The following is a 22,730-nucleotide window of genomic DNA, read 5'->3' on the forward strand; positions in this document are numbered from 1 at the left end:
GATTGGTTGAACAGATGCATCAGCTGGGCCTGAATATTCCAGCTCCACTCCAATATCATTACATAGTTATAAAGAAAAAAGGAATTGTATATCTTAATAAAAATCAACTAGCGTTTCACACCGTATCTAAAAGCTGTTTTTCAGAATGGAGGTCAAAATACATGATGTCTGCCAAGCCTCTGAATAATTAAATACAACTAATTTGTTTGAACATAATCAAAGTATCTTAGTCATACAATATCAGTAGCTTCTTATTGCCTGTTATTACTGAAACAAGTATGGCTTCTGTGGAGAGTTGGTTAGAGAGATATGCAGGCGAGAGGAGCAGCAGAGGAGGAGCATGTTTATCAGCAGTGTTGAGCTCAGCTTCTGCAGGTGAGGCTGTCAGTCAGAGGAATAAAAGTTGGGATTGTTACCATGTGAGGAGAATTTACTGAAATTCACCAGCCTCAGTCACGGATTTGTTTTAAGCACATATATTTTAATATCCCTCTAAAAGTGTCTTAATTTAGGCATGTGTTTGTTTAAATATTTGCAATAAGTAAATGATTATGATGACATTAATAATCAATAGTTTTTTGAGAAAAAGTGTAATTTTGTCAGGTACATTTATAATACATCTGTAACAGCTCAAATAGCCAACAGTTGATATGTTGTATCAAGTTGTGTCTGTTATATCATAAACATATGTACATGTAAGAACATTCATTGAAAGAAAATACAAACCCACACCAAATTTAATTTCACAATTAAATTCGTCACCCTGCAAAAGCATTTTATTCTTGATTTGAAATGCAGAGTAAACTTGTTCAGGAAGGAGTAACAATGTAATGAATGATGGTGTTGCTGCGTGAACCATGGAGTCACAGCACCCTCTTCTGGATCCAATGAGACATAAAGTTATAGTTTTTTTCATGCTGTTTCATGTTCTCTCTCTCTGTGTGTTCACCTAATTCATCTTAACTTAAGATGCAGTGTATTTTAATTTAAACTGACTGGCTTCAAATGATAATAACTACCAAAGTCTATGTCAACTTTACATTTTTTTGAAACCACTTAATTGTTATTAATTTGACTGTACAGTCCCACTGAAGTTGACTTTACTGCATAGACAGAAAAAAAACTTGACAACCGTCCAAAGTCAATTTGGACATGAATGAAGAGCAAATGCGGTGGCAATAATTTCAACAATACACAATTTTAGCAAACATTGTTTTAATTCAGCACAATAAAAAAACATTTGCAGTAGAAATTTCTAGTTTAAACTTGTAATGGATTATAGATGATTAGTCAATCATCTATCAAGCATAATCAAGCAGAGAGGTGGGTTTTACATTCAGAGATACAGTGCTTCATGACACATAAGCCCAGATAAGGTGCTGTATTGGCTGAAGGACTCTTCACTCCGTCAGTGGTTGGTTCAGTTATGATGGTGGTCAGACAAGTCCGGATCATCTTCCCAACATTTAGTTCCATCGAAAACCAAAAGTGTGTCAAAGTCAAATTTTGTTAGCCTTTATATGAACCTTTGAAGATTTCCACATTTTAATTTTCATTCACACAACCGTCCAAGCGTGGACATGGTTTGTGACACCTTTACAGTACAGGTTGTGACATCTCAAAAAGACGTGATGGGGTACTGGCAATAAATGTTAATGTTCAATAGTCCCATATAGATTCTGTCTGCTGCCCTGTACGTCCAGGCAGAGTGTCAGGAGCAGAAAAGTGAAGGTTGCCCCAGGCTTCCATTATTGATACCTTGTACTGTGTTTTTTATTCTCTGACACAGTTCAAGTAATACATTCATTATTGACAAGTGAACATCCAAACATCCAATAGTGACTTTTTCAACATTTTAAGAATGGACAGGGATCGACTGAAAGGTCCATTAAAAAGTTGACCATCATGAAATATTTAATTCTGGTAACAGTAAAGAATACACATGGTTGTGTCCTGCAATGCTTTTAAAATGTGTAATTTGAAATGTACTTATTTTTGCACAGTTTATGTCAACACTATCTGAGCCATCATGAGTCTGTTACCTATCAAACCTCTTACCTCTGATTGTCTGTATAAAAGTCAGCGACAGTCACTGGGATGCACTCTCGTACAATATCCCTGCTGCCTAGCAACAGAGGAGCCCTCTTCTCTTTGCTGAAAGACAGGGGAGAGAGAGACGGAGAGAAAAGAGAACCAAGTCCTGTGTTATTATACCGATCTGTTTTGCACGAATGATTTTCAGTTGAGTTTTCATTTTATATGTCAGTGGCTCAATTTTAATTATCTACAGTAAGGTTGGTGTTGTAGAGAACAAGGGCAGGGAAAGAATCTCCAGACTGAGAGGTGACATTCATCACCACGGAGACCGACACAGTCCTGACAGATATCCAGCACCATGGACTGTGAGAGGGAGAGTCCTGCCAAAATTGTTTCTACTCTTGGTTCACACTGTCACCTCACAGCAAGAAGGTGGCTGACTTCAACCCCGGTTTGGCCTTGGGTCTTTCTGCATCAATCATTCAATCAATTTTATTTGTATAGTCCCTATTCACATATCACAATTTGTCTCTTAGCTCAACAAGGTGCGAATTGGCCCCAGTTCCCCTGATGATCCTCAAAGGATAAGAGGTTTAGAAAATGGATTAATAGATGTTTGTACTTTCACAACTATATCCTGTACATTATGTTAATGTTGACTAAATGACCATATTGTCCTAAAGGTCCAGTGTGCAGGATTTAGGGGGATCCCTTAGCAGAAATAGCATTCATTATCATTCTATCATTTTCATTTGTGTATATCACCTGAAGAATCATTGTGTGTTCATAACCATAGAATGAGGCCTTCATATCTACATCAGGAGAAAGTCCACATCCATGGAGTCTGCCATGTTTCTGCAGTAGCCCAGAGCAATCAAATCAAAATTGGAAAGAGAAGATAGGGGCTTTTCTATTTTTAAGTGACCTCTTAATAACCTAGAGTACCTATAAGTGGCCTTCAGATCCCATAAGTTCTCTTGCACGATTGAAAGGAGAGGCTTTGGGTTGCAGTTTGCACCCTCGCCACTAGATGCCACTAACTTCACACTGAACCTTTAAAACTAGAAGCTACATCTGTTTGGATTACACCCTACTGCCATGTCCTTGTGTTTCCTGCCCTCTTTCTTTCCCTTCCCTCTTGGGGGTTGTTTGTCCACATTTGGTCCAGGACTGAACTGCACTGCCCGATCATAGACTGTATACGGCCCCGATCAGCTCGACAATCTGAAGCAGATTATAAAACCAGGTCATCCCACCAGATCTTCAGATACCCTCAGTGGTAGACACTCTGGATGCTTTTCTTACTGCACACTTTGTTACTCCATATACCTCAGTTACTAACACCTGCTCTGTCCATGTGTTGGATCACCTGCCCCTCTGTAATACCTGCCACGCTCAGTTAGATCTCTTTGTTATGAAACCCGCCTGCTCGACTACCTGCTTGACATGATCTCTAAACTAAATCTCCAGAACACTCACCTGTATCTGAAACTGGAACCTGACAATAGCACAGAAATAAAGTGTTGAAGTGTCGACCTCCAGCATGTGTTGACCAATCAGGTCAAGGTTGGATGATAAGCATATAAAACACACGCACTCACACACACACACACACACAGTTGCTTCACATTTTTGACACACAGAGGGGGAATCAGTAGGGCAGCTGCTGATAATGATCAAAACACCCAGTGAAACACACACACACACACACACACACACACACAAACAAGCTGTCACCAACACACACTCTATTATATAGTTGTGTGTTGGTGACAGCTTGTTAGCAGCTGATTCCCCATCTTGATGGATCATTAGCCCCGAGCTGCACAACCGTTGAGGTAATGTAAGTGGATAGAGATGCTCTTCCCATTAGTACTGTAAGAATTTCAGCACATATCATCTTCACATTGGCCAAAATATCTAAATAAAAATGGTCAAGGCATGACATCACTCAAGTGGCAGTTCATGACACCGAGGCTGACAAATAAAACATTGTAATTGTCTTCTACAACGTTAAATGAGCAAATACAGACACTGGCTGTTGTACATTCATTGTGACTATGTTTACACGGACACCAATATTCTGATATTAGCTTGATTAACACTAAAGTCAGAATAAGACATGTAATTAAGACTTGTGTAGTATTCCAACCTTGTCTTTACCACAATATAATGTCCTATTGGAGTTTTCACAGCTTTTTATGATATTTTCATAGAGCAGCTACGGACTGCTTGATGATACATGCCCTGGGTGACAGAAAGATGGAAAAGGAAAAAGGAGTTGTGGCTTTTGCAAAATTAGAAAGAGAACACCCCAAATGGTAGCATCACACATTAAACTACTTCAGGTTGGGGTTTTAAATAACAACCGATATAATGGCCAAGTAGACATAATGACAGGAGTCATAATAGGCCTATGCTCTGTATATATATCATGTACAGTTCATATTATTTATATTTTGTATAGTTTTTATCTTGTATTTTTACATATTGCTAAGTGGGTTATGTGTCTGATATCTTGCTGCTGTAACAGGAATTTTCCAGTTTGGGATCAGTACATCCATCCATCCATCCATCCATCCATATGAATGTACTGAATGCATGTTGAAGGTTTAAGTCACTGTATGACCTATAGACCTGCTACAGGCCTGCTGCTGCTGTTATAGTAAATCTGAAAAACCTCTTTCACTGTGGTTAGCAGCATCATTATTCTAACCACACACAAACCAGCCCACCCTCTTCCTCTTCCCCCTCTCCTCTCCAAATGGCTTAATGTCTTCAAACCACTCTCCCAACTCCCTCTTGCCTCATTGTCACTTTCACTCTCTTCCTGTCTTGGCGAGTTCTTTTATTTCCTGACGTCGACCCCCTTTTCTGAAAGCAGAAATATTCAGTCAGCTCAAAGGAATATTGAGTCTTCTCCTCTGCTCCTATCCTGTAGCCTCCGTAACCCATCTCCTCACCTCTGTGTTTACACTACACCATTGTTAGCATCCCCTCTTTGCAGAGAAGGGATGGAGAGGCCATACCTGTGTTTGCCTCTCTCCTTTCCCAGTATCCTCTCCTCCTCACTCCCACCCAGGAAGGGTGATGGAAGAATGTATTGAAAGAGGGATGGTCTCTGTTTAATTTTTTGTTTGTCTGCACGGCAGCCTGATTCTGCTGTGTAGGGTCTCCTCTCCTACACTGATATTCTATTATCGTAATATTGATGCCTATTTGTTGTTTTTACTCTCAGACTAAATAAATGAGGATAATCCATGTTGGTATTGTTTCAGTAAAATTCAGACATACAACCGTTTTGCTCATACAATAGTATGAATATGTCATTTTGATTTATGATGTGTATTGAAAAAACTGACAAATTAAAGCAATGGCTACCTTTTGTAGCCACCAAAGTAATGTATCCTACACCCCTTTATTTAGTGACTGATATTTGTTAAGACGCATCTTTCCAAAAAATCTCTCATAGTTCAGTTTGGTTAAGATTTGGGGACTTTGATGACAGCTATGCTACATAGATCTAAACTGATAATTCCACCATGGGAATATACTGGCAGATTTTAGGTTGTGCAGATATCACTGGAACACTTTTTCTTCACTGTTCATGTCGAAATACCAAGAATCAGAGATGTCTTTCTTTATATTGGGTGTATTTATTCTTTGTTAATTAATGTTAAGTGAAAGAGGGGCAGATATTATAACAATGTTCTTTTTTTGAGTTTGCATCTAAATTGTTTTGTTTGGTCGAATGTAATAAACTTATAAATATTAAATACAATATTAATATTATATACAGTATATATATATGTATATATAAACTGCCATTTAGGAAATTATACACACACATACACATTAAAACATATTGAATGAACTGTTTGAAAATAACATCATGTGATGATGAATAATAATCTTTAATTGATTATAAAAAACGATAGCCTCCTTCTCTTTTAGTGCTGCCTGTCCTGCCCTCCCTCCTCGTCCATCAACACACCGACAACCATGAGATCAACCCCTATTCGGCTGAAGACACTGCCAGCCACGTCCTGCCTCTAAAACAAAAACACTGCCTTTTGAAAGCGTTTCTAACGCGCACATCTGGAGCACAGTCGCTGCTCTCTTTCTGCCTGTTCTTTCTTTTCCTACAGATTATTTTAAAATCCGTATTTCTATTCAACCCAGGAGGAGGTAAGATGTCTTCCCCTGCGCAGGAGAGGAGCTCCGCCGCTCAGCTGCTCAGCGCGGTGCTGCTGCTCGTCTCGCTCTCCGGTAAGGAACACAACACAAGTCCCACCGATCGATGCTCGGTTACATTGATACACGGATCAACAGTTGGATAAGACGAGATCCCTCACACACACACCACACACCGCATCCTCTGGGCCCTTCTCATTATCTCTGAGAGAGAGAGAGAGAGGGAGGATGTGAATGTGTGTCAGAGAAGGGGGGAGAGAGGAGGGGATCGGTTAATTGTTTCAACCCCCCCCCCCAATTTGATCAGCCCATCTATAATAACAACACTTGTGTGACTTTGATTCAAAGCCCTTTTGCTAACGTGATTTGTGATCCGTAGTGTCACTGGACCTATTTTCCCTCCCATCTGCAGCACGCCTGTGTTTAGCCTCTGCTGACAGCTACATGAGTGGCCTGTTGTATCACAGCCTCTAAACAGGGTTATGATGCTCTATGTAAAAATAAATACTGCCCTATTAGTCCGTGCTCGGCAGGTCCAGTGTGGATCTGTGACTCAGTGTGGGTGATGTGTACAAACAGGCCTGTAATAAGGGGCTAACAGGGAGCTACTCATATTCACAGGCCTTGTCATAAACCCCAGCCCAGATGCAGGGTTCATATTTCACGTATAAAAAACAAGCTTCCACACTGTGTGACCCACATGTGATCGAACCCACAGCATCGCTCCACGAATTCAGAAGGATCAAATATGTCTCAACGTAAAGTCGGTGCTCCATCACTAGCTTGTGTAACACACTCTCTTCCTGCTGTAGTTGGAAAGTTAAATGCTACAGTAAAGTCAGCTATTTGAAAATAGTTTCAAACATGCACTGTAAAGTGTACAATCAGCTCCGCTCCCATACATGCACCTTATAAACTGTATCTCACTCCGGTTTTCAACTAATTTAATTGTGCGATCATCATTCTTATTTTTGCATTTTCAATATCACATATGTGCATACTGTTATGTTGTACATATTTCTATTTCTCATAGTTCCCAGAGTCTATATTGTGCTTTTGTACTTATTGAGAGTGTACTTCACTATTTACTTTTTGCTGCTATAAAACAGTAAATTTCCCAATAGTGGGACTAATAAAGGATTCTCTTATCTTATCGTACCTTATATCATGTTATCTTACCTTATCTTATCTTAACACTCAGCAAATATGAAATCTTTAATAACTGAAGTCATTACGTCCTTGTGTCTTCTGGGGTCTTGTTCCTCTTCACTGCGCCTCATGCCCAAGCTGTGGCGAGGTTATGAACCTGAGCAGGAAACATGGTGTCATGCAGAGTCATCATGCAGGGAGAGATCATTCAGTGGTTGAACCAATAGTTCATTAGTTTGAGAGAGAATGGTAGAGACAGAGGGGGGATCATTCCAAAATCTGAATTTTTATGTAATTGTTGTTTTTCATGCAATTTACACAAAAAGGAAATTGCTGAGGCGTGTTTTCAAAATCTAATTTTCATCCAATTCCATTGTAACTTCAAACCTATGCTGTGATACTGAATGTTGAGTGATTGAGACTGTGAAGAAATACTTTGCCCAGTTTGACACCATACAACCTAATGGAGTTAGAGAAAATGAAGTTTGTCTTTAAATTCAGTGCACCAGTGTTCGCCGAATATTTTTTAGGTGGCGTCACCAACCGTTGCATTTTCTCCCAGACCAAGTGAAAACAGATACTGTTGCTGGGGAGCCTGTTGCTTGGAGATGCCACTATCTTCAGTTCCCCTGTTTTGCCCCTATATAAACAGCATGTGGCCTTGTGTTTAAAAAAAAGCTCCACCTATATTATTATCTCTTCATGAGCTGCTTAAGTGTCCATATGTAAAAAAAATCTTACACACCAATGCACTTCACAAGCTTTCATCCCTGCAGCAATCAAAACCAAATCTTCTACATTCCCCCAAAACTTTTTTAACCTTGTTAATAAAAATGTTTATATCAATATACAGTATATGCACAGTATGCTATAGACTGTAGTAGGTGCTTATGCTTCATGCCTCAACAACAAATGTGCTGCCACAGCCGCACAAAAACAACTAGTTTATTAAGTCATTAAAAGTCACTGGGAAACATTATATTGACTCCTGTCCCATAAACACTTTCATTTAATCGAGCTGAGAAGCAGGTTTACAGGAGTTCAGTTATTGTTTCCATTTCGTCATTCAGAAGAACACCAGTTCTACGCTAGGTTAAAGGGTGTCCAGCAGTGTAGTAAACGTACAGACTGATTTCTAATGCAACATTCCTTCTGCCAATTGGTGTGTTGTGCTGTCTGCACACAGTTACAGTTACCACAGAGAGGCACTAGAGGGCAGCAGCACACAGAGGAGAAGACATGTACTGTAAATGCAGTGGCATGGACTTCAAACAGGTCAAAGTACGTTGCCTTATACCTTGCATTGTACAGAAGAACCAGACTACCACAGGTCAGTTAAAATGTTAGTGTAATTATAATTATGTCTTCTTTTTAAATATAAGGAAACCAAATTCAGAATTGCACCCACAGGATATCCATTATTAATAGTTCCAGACTGTGGCCAGCTCGCACATATTTTTGTAAATTGATCTGTTGCTGTCGGCGCTGTGGCTTAGTTGGTTAAAGCGCCTGTCTAGTAAACAGGAGATCCTGGGTTCAAATCCCAGCAGTGCCTTTTCTGTGACAGGAACTAGATTTTTGATTGTGTCTCACAATATTATTTTCCATTTAGAAGACAAGATATTTATGTTGAGGTTTATATCGCAACCAAAGGCTGTATATACAGAGGGCCGAGATGACAGCTCCTCGAAAGTGAAGCCACGGCCTCTCGATAGCCGGCTCAAGTAAAAGTCATAAATGCTGCCTCCTCCATGTTGGTGGATGGAACATGGACCAAAGATAGTAGGTAGTTGTTATCACAATGATATAAGTGTAAGTTTTTGTTTAGTTTGGTATGAATTAGTTATTGGGAAAGCAATACTTTATCTCCCTATCCTGCTGTGCAGATTCTGGCTCCAAATCTAAAAAATGTCAGCCTTCCTATCTGGGATATTTTATATTTTATTTTAATTTCTGGAAAGTTGGAGAAGGTGGAGACATGATATCCATCTTTATAGTCTATGATCTATAGATAGTGTTTATCACAGCCATTATTATTGAATTACGTCATTACGTCAATCACAAGTGAAATTTTATCTCGAAAATATGGATCCAAGCCTAAAATTTGATGTCCATATTCATAGAGTAACATTCTTAAGACAGCCTCTCCAGACATAGATCAACTGGTATCACAAGGAATACTATATGCTAAGAACACAAACCTCAAAATCATTAATCACACACGATTCATACTACCTGACAATAAACCTTTCTTGCAAACAACTAATCCAAAGTAATTTTTCTAATGTGTTGAAACCTTAACCAGTAGACAAATCTGGCATATTACAGAAATCTAGGAGAGCAACTAATGTTTCCTTATTTTTTTGGATGTTAATAAAACCAGTGTTTTCCTTAAGATCAATTGAAACTTAACAGATTGACACCTCAGCGTTTACTCTACTGGTGAAGTTTAACACAACCATCATCCAAAACCAGAGGCCTTACTTTACCTTCATGTCCTTCTGTGTTTATTTGTGTGTCTGCCATAGACACCACTTAAAGCCTGTAAGCTCTTTTTGAATGCTTAAAATGCACTGTATCTTAAAGCAGTCAGACTTGAGACTCTATTATAGGTAGAGTACATCTGTCAATAATGCATGAGAGTGAGAGGCCGTAGGGGAGAGGAGGACAAGGAGCGGAAAGTACATTTCAACTCTTACTCAGTCTGATCAATATTTACCTTGTTTGGTATTTTCAATATTTATCAGATGAGATTTTAAAAGGAGTTTGAGCCTGTGCAGTTATTATGGCTGCAGTGAAATAAGGTCATGATACTGGGTGAGGCCTCCCGGTCTGTGCTACTGTGGCGTATGTAGTGGTTTTCACTTTACACTCACATTATAGCAACATAACACAATGTTACAGGCTCATTACTTAATCCCCTATCTCAGTTGTGTCTCAATCATTTTTACCATCCTACATGATACCTGAAACTGCACCATGAATCTCTAACATCTCTTTTTGACAATCAACTCTTCCTCTGCAAACCCTGACCACTACATGCAACATTCCTAAGATACCCTCCACAACTGTAGATCAACTGCTACCACAAGATATACTGTATTCTAAGAAAAAAATTGTATTGCATTGAGATATTGTCCACCAAGTGCTGGCAGAGATCTGAGTACTGAAAAAGAAAAATGTATCAAGCAATTTGAGATCATATCTGGTGTCACAGTCTTAACTCCTCATGGTGCAATTATCATTAAACTAATATCGCCCTGGGGACATATATATAATTTGCAAGTGCTCATTATTAATGTGGGGTTATACTGTAGTGGCATGCACTGAAGGAGGTTAAGGTCAAAGTCGAGAGAAAAAAATAAGCTACAGCAGCCTCTGACTTTACCTAATCACAGACATAAAAGGATACTGTACAGTTTCATCAGTACCCTCCCTGTGGATAATTGTCTCTCAATTAACAATCCTGAAGTGTCAAACCAGTCATGAGCAGCATTTACGCCATCAAACCGCTGCATCCTGTTCTACCTTAGAACCAGGGAAAAACACCTTCAGCACCACAAGCAAGTACTCTCACTATTAGATATTGTACTGCTCAGTCAGTTTTAAAACATCCTCTAAATACTAAGCTGCATCCCTTTGTGGCCTTAATGCAGCTTTAAATCACTTTTAGAAGAGTCCGTCACAAGATGGCGTCTGTGCTTTTGCCGAGTCAGCCTTCAGGGGATTCTCACTCTCAGAAGCTCCAACCAAGCAAACCCACAGACGTCTAATTGGATTGGGACGTGTCAGTGGGGTAGCTAATACTGTGAAAATGTGGACAATCTAAGAATTGGGAAATGGCCTTCGTAGAAAGAGATCCCTATTAATAATGTGTTGTGATGTCTCTCCGACCATATGTGTCTGTCTCATTCTTGTGCAAAGAAGCATTTCAGGAACATGAATGAATTTCTTTGAATTGGCGCTAAAATTAACTCGGACTCAAAGATGAACTGATCATCTTCTAGTGGTCAATGTTCAAGGTGACACTGACACCTCATTAAACATGTCATAAATTCATATGCTGACTAGAAGGGCATTCAAAGAGCGCATACCTCCAAACAGTGGCCAAACAGTCCCCTCATGAAACCACACTTACGTTCACCACATCAAAAAAAATTGCGAAAACATCCTGTCTCAAATTCCAAATTTAATGGAAGTTATTCCTTTACCGTATGCCATCCTTCCACTAAGTGTTGATATATGACATGTGGATGTAAAAAAGACTGATAACTAAGGGGCGGGAATTTAAGTTTAAATACAAGCTTCAACATTGTTTTGTTTTGTTTTTTCATTTCTGTTCTTGTCAAAATAGGTTCTCATTGAGGCAGGCAGAAAGGAATTCATCCTCTTCCATCCCCCTCCACCATTTCCAAAAAATGAAAACAGATTTTATTTTTTTGCAGTATACACTTCTGCTGTGAATCTGACTTGAAACGTAATGAAACGCAGACTGTGCAGAGTTAGAAAAGAGGAATGGAGGGAGCAGGAAATGATGATGTAACAGGCCTACCTACTTTTTACCTTTTTTTTCCTGCATTGACCTTGTGAGAGGAGGGAACAATGGAGGGAAATGTGATTTGTAGCGGAGGGGTCAGATCGAAGGGGTGCCATACGAAAGCTGCGTGAGAGATGACCAGAGATGGGAGAGGAAAGAGGGAGGGACAGAGAGAGAGGAGTGGCATGAGGCTGCCTCACTGCAGTATTTCATCGGTTAGCACGTCGCTGTCCCCCCCGTCTCTGCATCTGGCTCTTTCTCATCATCCCCAGGACTGCTGAGTCATCAGAAACACCAGCCTGTATCACACCGTTTTTCACACTGTATATCTGGCTATGACTTGTAGTAACAAAACTGCACACATATGCTGTGTGTTCGTGTGCATGTGTGTGTGTGTGTGTGTGTATGGCAGAGACGTGGGTTGACTGTTGCAGTGTTAGCTGTGTGTGCAGGTAGGTCAGTTTGTATGGGTGACATTGACATAGCACCGCTAGCATGCAATACACACCTTGTGGGAGGATGTGCACGTGTGTGTGGTGCAGAGAGGCAGGCAGGCCTGTGGAGTGGTGCAGCAGCAGTGGGAAGGGAGCCAGAAACACCCGACTGCAGAGGAGAGAATGGTGCAGAGTCCCAACACACGCACACACACACACACACATACACACACACACACACACACAAGAGAGAGAGGTAACAAGAAAGGCAGATATTCTGTCTGGGGAGTGTGAGTCCATGCTGAGACATAAAATGCTCAGAGAAGAGGAGCAAAGTTGAAGAAACTGAACAATACTTTAATCTAATTTCAAGTTACAATATACATAGGTTTGTGCATTTGACTTTTGGAATCATTCCTAAAGGGGCTTCATGGAGCAGACTATGCACCATTCTCACAAGGTTTCCAGGTACTATTGTACATGTGGGATTTTGCCGATTTTGAGATATGTTCCAAATTCAAGGAATATGCGATGCTGCCAAACCTTTCCGATAAAGTGTCAGTAAATCATGGCGTCTGCTGTATTGTTCATCCAAAGTATTTCATATATGGCCTTTGACACGATTTGACATGATTGCAAACACAAATTCAAGGTAACTGAAATAGAGCTTAAAAGTAGGGTTGGTAAGTTGTTTCTCAAAAACTGTTATCTCATTAACTGAATGAAATGATTGGCTAGCATACCTGTCTGTCGAATCCCAGTTGAAATTGGGCAACAGGCGTGATTCACCCTAGAGAGGTGACCAGGCCACATAAAGGGACAAACAACCATCCAGACTTTGGAGTGTAGGAGGAATAGGGAGTACCAGGAGAAATCCCACGCAGGAGAACATGCAAACTCCAAACAGAAAAGCTCTGGCCTAACTGGGTTTCAAACCAAGAACCTTCGTGCTAACCACTGTACCACCACCTGGCAAGCATTTAACATCAAATGTGTTTTAATCCGCTTGTTTTACCGCTCATATATTTCACTGTTGTTGGTACTGGTGTTATTACCGTTGTTGTTTGTCTTCATAGGTTGTTCAAGCATGGATGTGGTCGTGCCCAGTTACATAAATGCACTGAATGGATCAACTGTCAAAATCCCGTGCACGTTTACATCCTGCTACAAGATGGATGTAAACTCCTTTATCATGAACTGGACCTACCAAGAAACACTCAACGACACAGAGGAAATGGTAAAGAGGCTTGTATTTACATGTTTAATAAGCAGTATATTTCAGGCACCTATGTCCTAAATCGCTTAGCCAATTAAAAACTCTCTGTCTCTTTCTCCGTCCATAGTTTATGACTTTCTATAGGAGGAAAGGAATGGTGGCTCTGAGGTCAGACCGGTTTGGAGAGAGGGTGATGTTTGCTGGGAACCTGGATAAGAACGATCTGTCCATTACACTGTCAGATATCCAGGTGGAGGATGTGGGGATTTACAACTGCTATGTGAGGAATCCCCCAGACCGCATCCCGGGACATGGTGCCATACAACTTAATGTTGTCACTGAACGTAAGATACTGACCCTACCGTCTCTATCCATTTATTATCGCTTCCATCTATCCTATAAGGGTCAAGCAGTGTGGTTGGAGCCAATCCCAGCTGACATTGGGCGAGAGGTGGGGTACACTCTGGACAGGTCACCGGTGTATCACAGAACTATGGAAAATGTTCAGAGCCAATCTTCCTGAGATTTTCCAGTTTGTCTTTTGACATATGAACTAATCAGGAAAGGGTCCACATCAGACGCATTGACAGGAAAGTTTCCTGAACATTCAGGCGAGAGGTGGCTCCTGCGATGAACATGCAGGAGGCAGGACATAATGTGTAAATTCTCCAGTGTTTTTGTGTACAGCACATTGACACTGCCAGCCCTTATGACCAGAAGATCTCTCTGTCTTTCCAAAGTGCCATCTTTGTCTGTGTTGTCCTTAGATATTTGTAGTCTTCAAGTTTAATGTCCATCATGTGTTAAATGCGTCATTCAGCCCATTTTGCTCAGGAACTGGCAGGAAAGGTTCCGAAAATGTTCAGAGAAAGTGACTCGCACTTACAGCCTGTCCAGATAAATTTAGATAAATGTCTGGAGTTCTGTTCATGTCTGAAAACAGCGATATAGAACAAACATTTACACCATGGCCAAGTTGGAGTTTCCAATCAACTTATCAATCCACAACCCCAATCAGTCTTTGGACTGTGGGAGGAAGTCAAAGAAATTCAACTAAGACATGGGGAGAACATGCAAACTCTAAAAAAAAACTAAACCCAACCCCCTTCTGTTATTTTCTATAAATACTAAACATTCCCTTGGAAATGCACTCTCAGGGCTACCACACGCTACTCAGCACTAAACCAAAACCTGGATGTACATTTTTTAGGGAGAGTGCCACTGTACCCAAAATGGAGACAGGGCTTGTAGTTCAGGGAATCAAATGAGAAGGCTTAGAGTTTCTGTTTAAAGGGTTGTAGACACAAAGAAACTTTGGGATCAAAAATCCGGCCAGCAGAAAGGTTAGCAAAACTCTGCATTGTGGACAGAAAATACAAGGGAACAAGACAGGAGCAGAACAGGAAAGGGAAAGTGATAAAGAAGACTGGGGAGCACTAAAGTCACAATGGGAGGCAGGGATACTCGAGCACATATTAACACAAGCGAAAGACACGTAAGGTAACAACTACAAGGAAGAAATATGTCCAACGTCTACACAGCCAATAACAAGTCCAAAACAGACAGGTCCAAAAAATAATTCCAGAATACTTTGCAGTGAACATCTACCTGTGTTTTGGAGTGTATCGATAAGTCATCATATAACCTTGTGTGTGACTGTGTGTGTGTTTCCTGAAGTGTAAGGACCTACTGCTGACTCAGCTCTTTACTTATTGATGACCATCAAGAGGTTGAACTCAGTCCCTCAGCATCTCGATCGAACTCACACGCATGCTAGCACTTACACTGGACACAGGCTAACTCAGCACTTACTTTCTTTCCACTCTGTTTAATCAGCCCAGCAGAGCTTTTATCCAGCACTGCACTCGTCTTTTTCCATTTTCTACAACCCTCTCCTCTCCTCTCCACAGTTCCCCCACCAAGGGACTCCACCATTGCAGTAGCTATCGGGGCATCGGTGGGCGGCGCTTTGGCTCTGCTGATCCTCTCCATGGTTGTGTTGAAATGCCTCCGTCGACACCAGAAACAGGAACTGATTTCGGAGGAGAAGATGGAGGAGGAGGGTAAATTGGAGGCGGAGGGTGTTGCAGAGGAGGGAACCAAGTAAGAAATTTCCCCTTGACATCCTTAATCATTGTCAAAAACTTCAATCAAGACCAAGATCTAGAGTCGCGACTGATATACCACTTTTATTTAAGTGGCATGCATCAATTATTAACAATAAAACCATTAGGATTCAACTGCTATTGAAAGTGTGAAGAATACACAGAGGCAGTGGAAAGGTCTGTCTATTCCAGGAACGACTACAGCTCTTAAACTCCTTGATAACAATATTGCTGCCAGTGCTGACTTGTGTGTAAACAGGCCACACATCCAGTAACTTCTCACTAGGGACTTTCCTATCATCGAGCCAATTGTTTGTGATTTTGTCCAAATAACGTCACAACTGGAAAAATGGTTTTGTCCCACACTGTAACCAAGTTTGGTCAAAACAAGTTGTATAACAGCAGGTCATTTAGAGGTCGAGCTACAATATAAGCAGTAAGTAGAACTGTTCCACTTCATCTGGATCCAAATCTCGATGTCTTGCCTCTTGAGAAATTACAAAACTGTCGAATAGTACGTCGATGAAAATAACAATAATCACATAGTCAACAAAATATTTCCTCCTCCACAAAAGAGTCAATTTCCTGCAAGTCCATGAGGTCAATTCTTCAGAATAATCACAATCTCTTCCAAAATACTGATACTTAGATAATGTTGTGCTGATTATGTTTTTATTTGTTATTTCCTATAAAGCTGTAATAAATTATAACTTAACAAGATGCTTGACAGTCCTCATTTTAATGCCGGTAACAGTATCGTTGTCTGATATTCCCCCTCCAACATGACATGTGGCCTTAAATAATAACTTAATTATCGATTTTGTTCCCCTTTAAGTCACTCTCCTACAACCTTATTGATAGAAAGCTAACCTGTTGTCGTATTGTTGGCACCTCTTCTTGAATATTTACAGACAACCATAGCTGGGTCACCTGATTGAACCCGCAGACTGTGGCGCCCTCATCCCCAACACCCCCAATGGTAAATACAAATCCATGTTGACCATTCGAAAACTGACCAAACTACTAAAATACTATCAATATCAAAGTTTCAGCCAAATTCAAACAGACAGACAGGCCATTTCTGTATTTGCACATTGCAAATGGAACCAGAACCTGGACGAATTAATCACTAGACTGAAATGGAAATCCTCTCTCTGAAAAAAAGAACTATGGATGCGCCGTGTCCTCAAAAGTGGTAAAAATAAGTGTTACCCTGAATGTGTGTGCAGAAGCTGATGTTTTTCTATATCTTGTGCCCCAGATCTTTCTACCTGCTGGTTTTATCTAGAGGGAGGTTTATTTATTGCTGAATCTACCAAGAACTTTCCCAACAAACTTTGTTTCACCATTCTCTTTCTCTTTTCTTTCAGTCCATCATCCTGAAGATCTATAGTAACCACTGCTTGAGTCATTGTCCACTGATGCTTCCACACCCTCTGCAGGGCACCAGACTAACTTATCTCTGCCTAACTTTTTCATTTAAGTGCATCGGAACCTCATTTAGATGCACCCAAAATGCATCACTGTGCCCCTTGGCACCGCAATAATACACCTATTATACTGTTTCTTGACAGTTCCCATATACATTGGTAATTTCTTAACTAGGGCTGTGATTCGATTTGATTTGTTCAAATATGGATTCAGTTCAGGATATTTCGTTGTACAATACCAATTTTGCCTAGATATGAAATAAATTCTCAGAGAAGTAAAGCTGTAAACTGAACAAGGAAACCTCTAACTTGCTGCATTATTGAAAATATTAAGGTTGGCCTGTCACAATAACAAATTTTGTTGCATGATATTTCTGTCCCAGACATTATTAATATAAATGACATTATTGCCATCGTTTTTAAACCATTTTAAACCACTTGTATAATGATAATATTGTGGCGCAATCATGAGTACTCCCTGTGAAAGAGCAATGAACTTAATTCTAAAGAATATTAAGTCTGATATATAAAAATATTTTAATATTCAAATAAATAAAGAAGAAACCACAGTTAACCAAAACAATAAATTAAATGAACTCTGGCTCTCTTAACAAAAATTGATCTTTAAAAAATATTAAACATTTGGCTAAGGATATATGTTACCTGCTCAGCAAACAGGAAGGGATGGTTTTAATTTAGATGAGCTTTTAAGTTTCTCTTGGGTTAGGTTAGTATTCCCGTGTTTCACCTAGGATTTTGTTTATATGTTGTGTGTGTGTGTGTGTGTGTGTGTGTGTGTGTGTGTGTGTGTGTGTGTGTGTGTGTGTTGGACCTTTTTTTTTTTTTTTCCATGTGTTTAAATACGTGTCTCATAAACTCTCAAGCAAATCAAACACACACAAAGTAAACATCAGTGCTGTTCAGATCTTAATAACTTGTGATTATCGGTGTTTTATTGTAAAAGTGTAAAGTGATCACAGGTCAGTGGGAGTGTGAAGGGATCATATTCAGGTAGAGACTCTGACACGGTACAAACCAAACGCTGCTTCTGCTCTGATCCGGAATCAGCGGTACTGATCAATTTGTATTACTGGTCGGTCGCCCCTGTTTGACATGTACTGCTTCAACGTCAACGCCTTTTCTCCCTCATCTCTGCTTCACTGTCTGTGTCTCAGTGTGTGAGTGAGCGGGGGCAGGGCCGGCCCGGGGCCTGTGAGTGTAAACTCTGCAGCGGAGATGAGACAAGATGAGGAAGAGACACAACTCGATCAAATACAGAGACACAGCAGCTAAATGCCAGCAGTGTGACCACGGAAAATCTTTAATCGCACTTCACAGATTTTTGGTCGCACTCTGGAGGCCTGCTCTGCATGTGTGTGTGTGTGTGTATATGTGAGAGAGAGAGAGAGAGCGTAATTCTGCATGTCTGGGATGTGTTTCCTTGAAAAAGCCAGGGAACACTTATTTTAACATAACCATTAAACATATTACTTTATTCATAGCTACGTAAGTATTTTATGGCACACTATACGACAGGATGGGGCTGGGTGGTGTGACCTAAGCATAACCATATTTTGAATATGGAGTGGTGTTAATATCACAACATACTGTACAACTTTACTCGCGTGATTTAATAGGATGTTATTTTAAATTCAGTCGAGGGCTTTGGGACAAAAACAATTGATTTCCTGAAGTCTATTATTAATTAACTGTTAATAAACCCAATAGTGGTTGAGCATCGAGTATGTGATGGATGTTAAAAGTCTCTCGCTCAGCCAAGCAGTTGTGTGTGTGTGTGTGTGTGTGTGTGTATCTGTTGTGTGATGGAAAATTGTGCAGTTCGCTCCACTGTCTCACAGCAATTTGGGGATTTTGTTTTGGGTGAATTATTCATTGCCTTAAAGCCATGCCTCTCAACTGTGAGTCTGGATACCAGGTTTTAACATAGATAACAGAAATAGTGCATGTGTGCATGTGCTATGCCCTTCCACAGCTGAACTTTGCTAAATGATGTCTATATGTCTCGATGGTGTCAGCTTGTGTCTGAGCCAGAGAGAATTCTCAAACATTCCTGAAACATGAGGTTTTTCTAGCAAAAAAAACAGTCGCCCTGCATAGAGACCGGTCATAATAGAAACAGCACAGTTCCTCTTCATCACATTAACGCTGGCTCTGTTATAGTCAAGTGTCCCAGTAAATCATGACACATGACCCTCTCTGCCAACTTACTTAACTTAACAGTGCAGATTTTGGTCAAAATTGGAAACAATGTCCCAGATTACCTGAATTCCCGCTACAATCAAATAGTCAGAACTTGAATTAAGAAAATAATTTTGTTTCTTACTTTTCAAGTGAATGAGATGAGCTATGGAATAGCTAGAGTGTATAAGCTAAATGAACATAGGAGTGATTTCCACCATGCTCAACACCAAGACCCTCAACCTGAACCTAAATATAATCCAGTCATGACCCGTTTTTATATTTCCCTACACCTGTGCTTTTTCTAATGTGACTTGTCACAAATGTCTGCTGTGGAAAAAGGCAGGTGGAGCAGCATGTTTCTCATGGTTCTGCCGTGGCCTAATATGTTCTTATTTACTTTTGTTTAAATGAAAAGTGTTTTTTATTGTGTAAGAGTGGTATTCTTACTCTCAGTGACACCAATGAACAACCGCACTGGTGAACATGTGACTTACAATTTAAATGTAATTCTATACAAACAGAAACAGCATGCCCTAACCGATTTTACAGGTTATACCATCCACCCCTATATGGGCACTGGTCCATCCTGCCTGCAGCCTTGTATTAGGGTATTTAAGGATTCAACAATTACAGTGTTTGTGACTTTAATATTTCACAATAAATTGTACAACAATTTGCAAGTTTTTTAGAAAACAGTGATAGTGCTGTTCTCCCCTGCCTGAATTATTAATAATAATTAATTTCCCCCAAAATGAAGCAAGCACTGGAGGAGAAGTTGGAGATAAAGCGATGTGAATTGTTTTGACGACATTTGGTTAAAAAAACGAACAATTTAAAGTAAAAATTTAAAAAAAAACTCCCATGACATCGCATGCACCCACAATCACATAAATCATGTTAGTGTCAACCATTATTTACATTTATGGTAGATCTGAATAAAGGTTGCATTATATATATATTATACACATACATGACCCATGTTACACACAGATAGGAGCTGAGTGCCACTACAGGCAGTAATTTAGGAATTAATTCCAAATGTTCCTAAAATATAAGATGTATATGTTGATGACTGACAAAGTTACGTTCGGTTTATGTCTTACTGCATTGGCAGAAATAGTTATTTTGACATATGAAGCATGTACAATATATTGCCATGACTGCATGTCAAACAGTGCATACTAAAAAGAAAAGCAATTTGGTCTGACGAACGAAAGAGACTTCATTCTGTTCTGTGTATTTTCCCAGATAAACCACAGTAAAGTCAATTAGAGCGTCTCTTTTCTCAATATATATATATATATATATATTGTATTTGTCATTTAATTGACAAAGGGTTTTGGTTGCACAAGATTCAACCACCTCCTGCTAAATATCAATAAACAACTAAATCCTAAAATATGTCAAAATAAATCAAATACGCTCAAATCATGAAAAAAAAATACGACGAGAGAATAAAATCAAAATCTTTTTCCTCTAATTCCAAATGAATTCCTGCTGGAACCTTTTAACAGAGACTTTGAGCACGTTTTACACTCCATAGCCATTGCACTTCAATCCAATGCACTATTGTCTAAATATAAATATTGTGTCTAAATATATAATATAATAAATTACCTATTTAAAAAATATATAAAAGTTAAAAAACTTATATTGTAGCTCTGCATCCAAAGTAATGCCTTGACCTCAAAAGTAGTTTATGAAACTGTATTTTGCTATTGTCACATTGTTTTGCACATCAACACATTGACACCTATTATAATCATAATGGAGAGCATGTGAATATTATAGAAATGATAACCTTATCGAGATGGTAAACTGGAATGTGTGGCTTTGGTAACAGATGTATGGCATGGGGGATTGTATGGTTAAACTGGAAACTGTCGGTAGTGTAATTAATTGATCATTTATTCTGTTGGAGCACTTTGAATGTTAAAAAAATATACATATTCTCTTAAAAAATACTTTTTAATGTCAATATTACATGTTGGAGCATGTTAATCTCTGAATGTCTTATGATGTTTGAAGTGTAACAGGCCAGCTGTGTCACAAACTGTGATGTGCTTTATGTAACGTCTCATGCTGGCCCACCGTGCACCCAGCACTGTCGGAGTGTGGTTAGTGCCTCCGAATAGGCGAACGGTAAAATATCGGTTTTGTTAGAATAAACTGTGCACAGGTCTGTGTTTATAGGCCTGTTACCTAATTAGGCTCTTGTTATGTTTTTTAGTCATGTATGATTTTAAACTGTACGTTTTTTTCTTCCAAAAAGTACAAGTGATGTATTGTGTGATTTCCTGATACGAAAATCTGTGTTTATGGACATTTATAAAATAGTTGAGGAAATCCTCGTAAGTGCAGAGCTGTATGGTTTGGAAGGGCCCGAATTCTGTCGCGTTTCCTGGGACGCATTTGTCTGTGTGTGTCCGTGCATGTTTGAGTTGCAGGGTTTGTGTGACTACACCCACAAGGTGAGGACGCGTTAACATTTGGGGCAAATTTGAAGCAGTGTTTTGCTGGCAATATATGCCGTCATATACATAACTGTAAATAGTATCTACTCTATTTATCAAACAGAAACAATAAATATCATGTACTAGACAGATGTTTCATTGTATATTAGCCACCTCTGATTGTGAGTTTGCCCTGATTAGTTGCTTTAAACGTTTAAATGTTAGTAGACACCAAACTAATGCTTGCACTGTGTTGCCTCTAAAAAGCACCTGTCATAACATCAGATATTTTAAATAAAGATGATTCAGAAAATATCACTTTTTTCTTGTAGTTCCTGCTTTTTAAATGTTCTGCTACCATCCATTTTCTATTCCTGCTTATCCTGTTCAAGTGGCCACGGGCTGGAGCCTATCCACAGCTCAGACACAGAGCACACTACTGTACAATCTGTCTATCACCAGATGACAACCCCTGTTCAAGCAGTTAACTGTTGTCTTTGCACTGCAGAAGGAAACTGACGAGTGAGATCACAAAGGAAGGTCCCGGAGTTGCCAAGCAGGGGCCCAGTCATGCAGGGTGTGGACTGGAACCCTTATTTCTGTGAGGTGACACTAACAACTACACCATTGTGCCACTATACCTTCCAATAATGCAGGCATTAATGGAATGTATCTTTCGCTGGTGTGTGGCACACAAAATAATACGATATGCTACATAAGAAGACACGATGCATTACTCGGAATAAAATTTAACAAAAATACAAACTGCAGTATAGGGGGAGAGATAAATATTTTAAATTAATTAAAAGTTGACCTGTGGTAATCTAAAAAGATTCAATATTCAATTCTAAGTAAAGTGCTTTCACCTCCCATAGTGAGGCATTTTAGTTTCATAAAAATATCTCCAAGCGCATCACATGAACCCAACCATTGTTTCTTTGAATATCTATTAATACATTTGCACTATTTTGCC

The 22,730-nt window shown here is 39.6% G+C and overlaps 1 protein-coding gene and 1 non-coding gene across 4 annotated transcripts; both read left to right on the forward strand.

Annotated features, from left to right (window-relative positions):
• The first annotated feature begins 6,032 nt into the window (after positions 1-6,032).
• scn2b (sodium channel, voltage-gated, type II, beta) lies at positions 6,033-22,072 on the forward strand. 3 transcript variants are annotated; one of them, XR_011244538.1, is made up of 6 exons: positions 6,033-6,306; positions 13,428-13,588; positions 13,695-13,911; positions 15,478-15,670; positions 16,584-16,651; positions 17,043-22,072. XR_011244538.1 is itself a non-coding variant. In XM_069534404.1 (5 exons), exons 1-5 carry the CDS (start codon positions 6,231-6,233, stop codon positions 17,053-17,055), a joined length of 660 nt encoding a protein of 219 aa, XP_069390505.1. In that variant the 5' UTR covers positions 6,033-6,230; the 3' UTR covers positions 17,056-22,072. The 3 variants fall into 3 exon arrangements, 2 of the variants coding, with proteins under 2 accessions (XP_069390505.1, XP_069390506.1); XM_069534404.1 differs by lacking the exon at positions 16,584-16,651; XM_069534405.1 differs by lacking the exons at positions 16,584-16,651; positions 17,043-22,072 and having other exon boundaries at positions 15,478-15,674.
• On the forward strand, positions 8,862-8,935 carry trnat-agu (transfer RNA threonine (anticodon AGU)). Its single transcript has one exon. It is a non-coding gene; the product is annotated as a tRNA-Thr (tRNA).
• Positions 22,073-22,730: the final 658 nt, after the last annotated feature.

This window comes from Paralichthys olivaceus, chromosome 11, assembly GCF_024713975.1.
Source record: "Paralichthys olivaceus isolate ysfri-2021 chromosome 11, ASM2471397v2, whole genome shotgun sequence".
Taxonomy (NCBI): Eukaryota; Metazoa; Chordata; class Actinopteri; order Pleuronectiformes; family Paralichthyidae; genus Paralichthys; species Paralichthys olivaceus.

Coding starts and splice junctions, on each gene's coding strand:
- scn2b (XM_069534404.1), top strand. CDS start 6,231: ATGTCTTCCCCTGCGCAGGAGAGGAGCTCCGCCGCTCAGCTGCTCAGC. Junction 6,307..13,427: donor GCTGCTCGTCTCGCTCTCCG/GTAAGGAACACA, acceptor TTGTCTTCATAG/GTTGTTCAAGCATGGATGTG. Junction 13,589..13,694: donor TCAACGACACAGAGGAAATG/GTAAAGAGGCTT, acceptor CTCCGTCCATAG/TTTATGACTTTCTATAGGAG.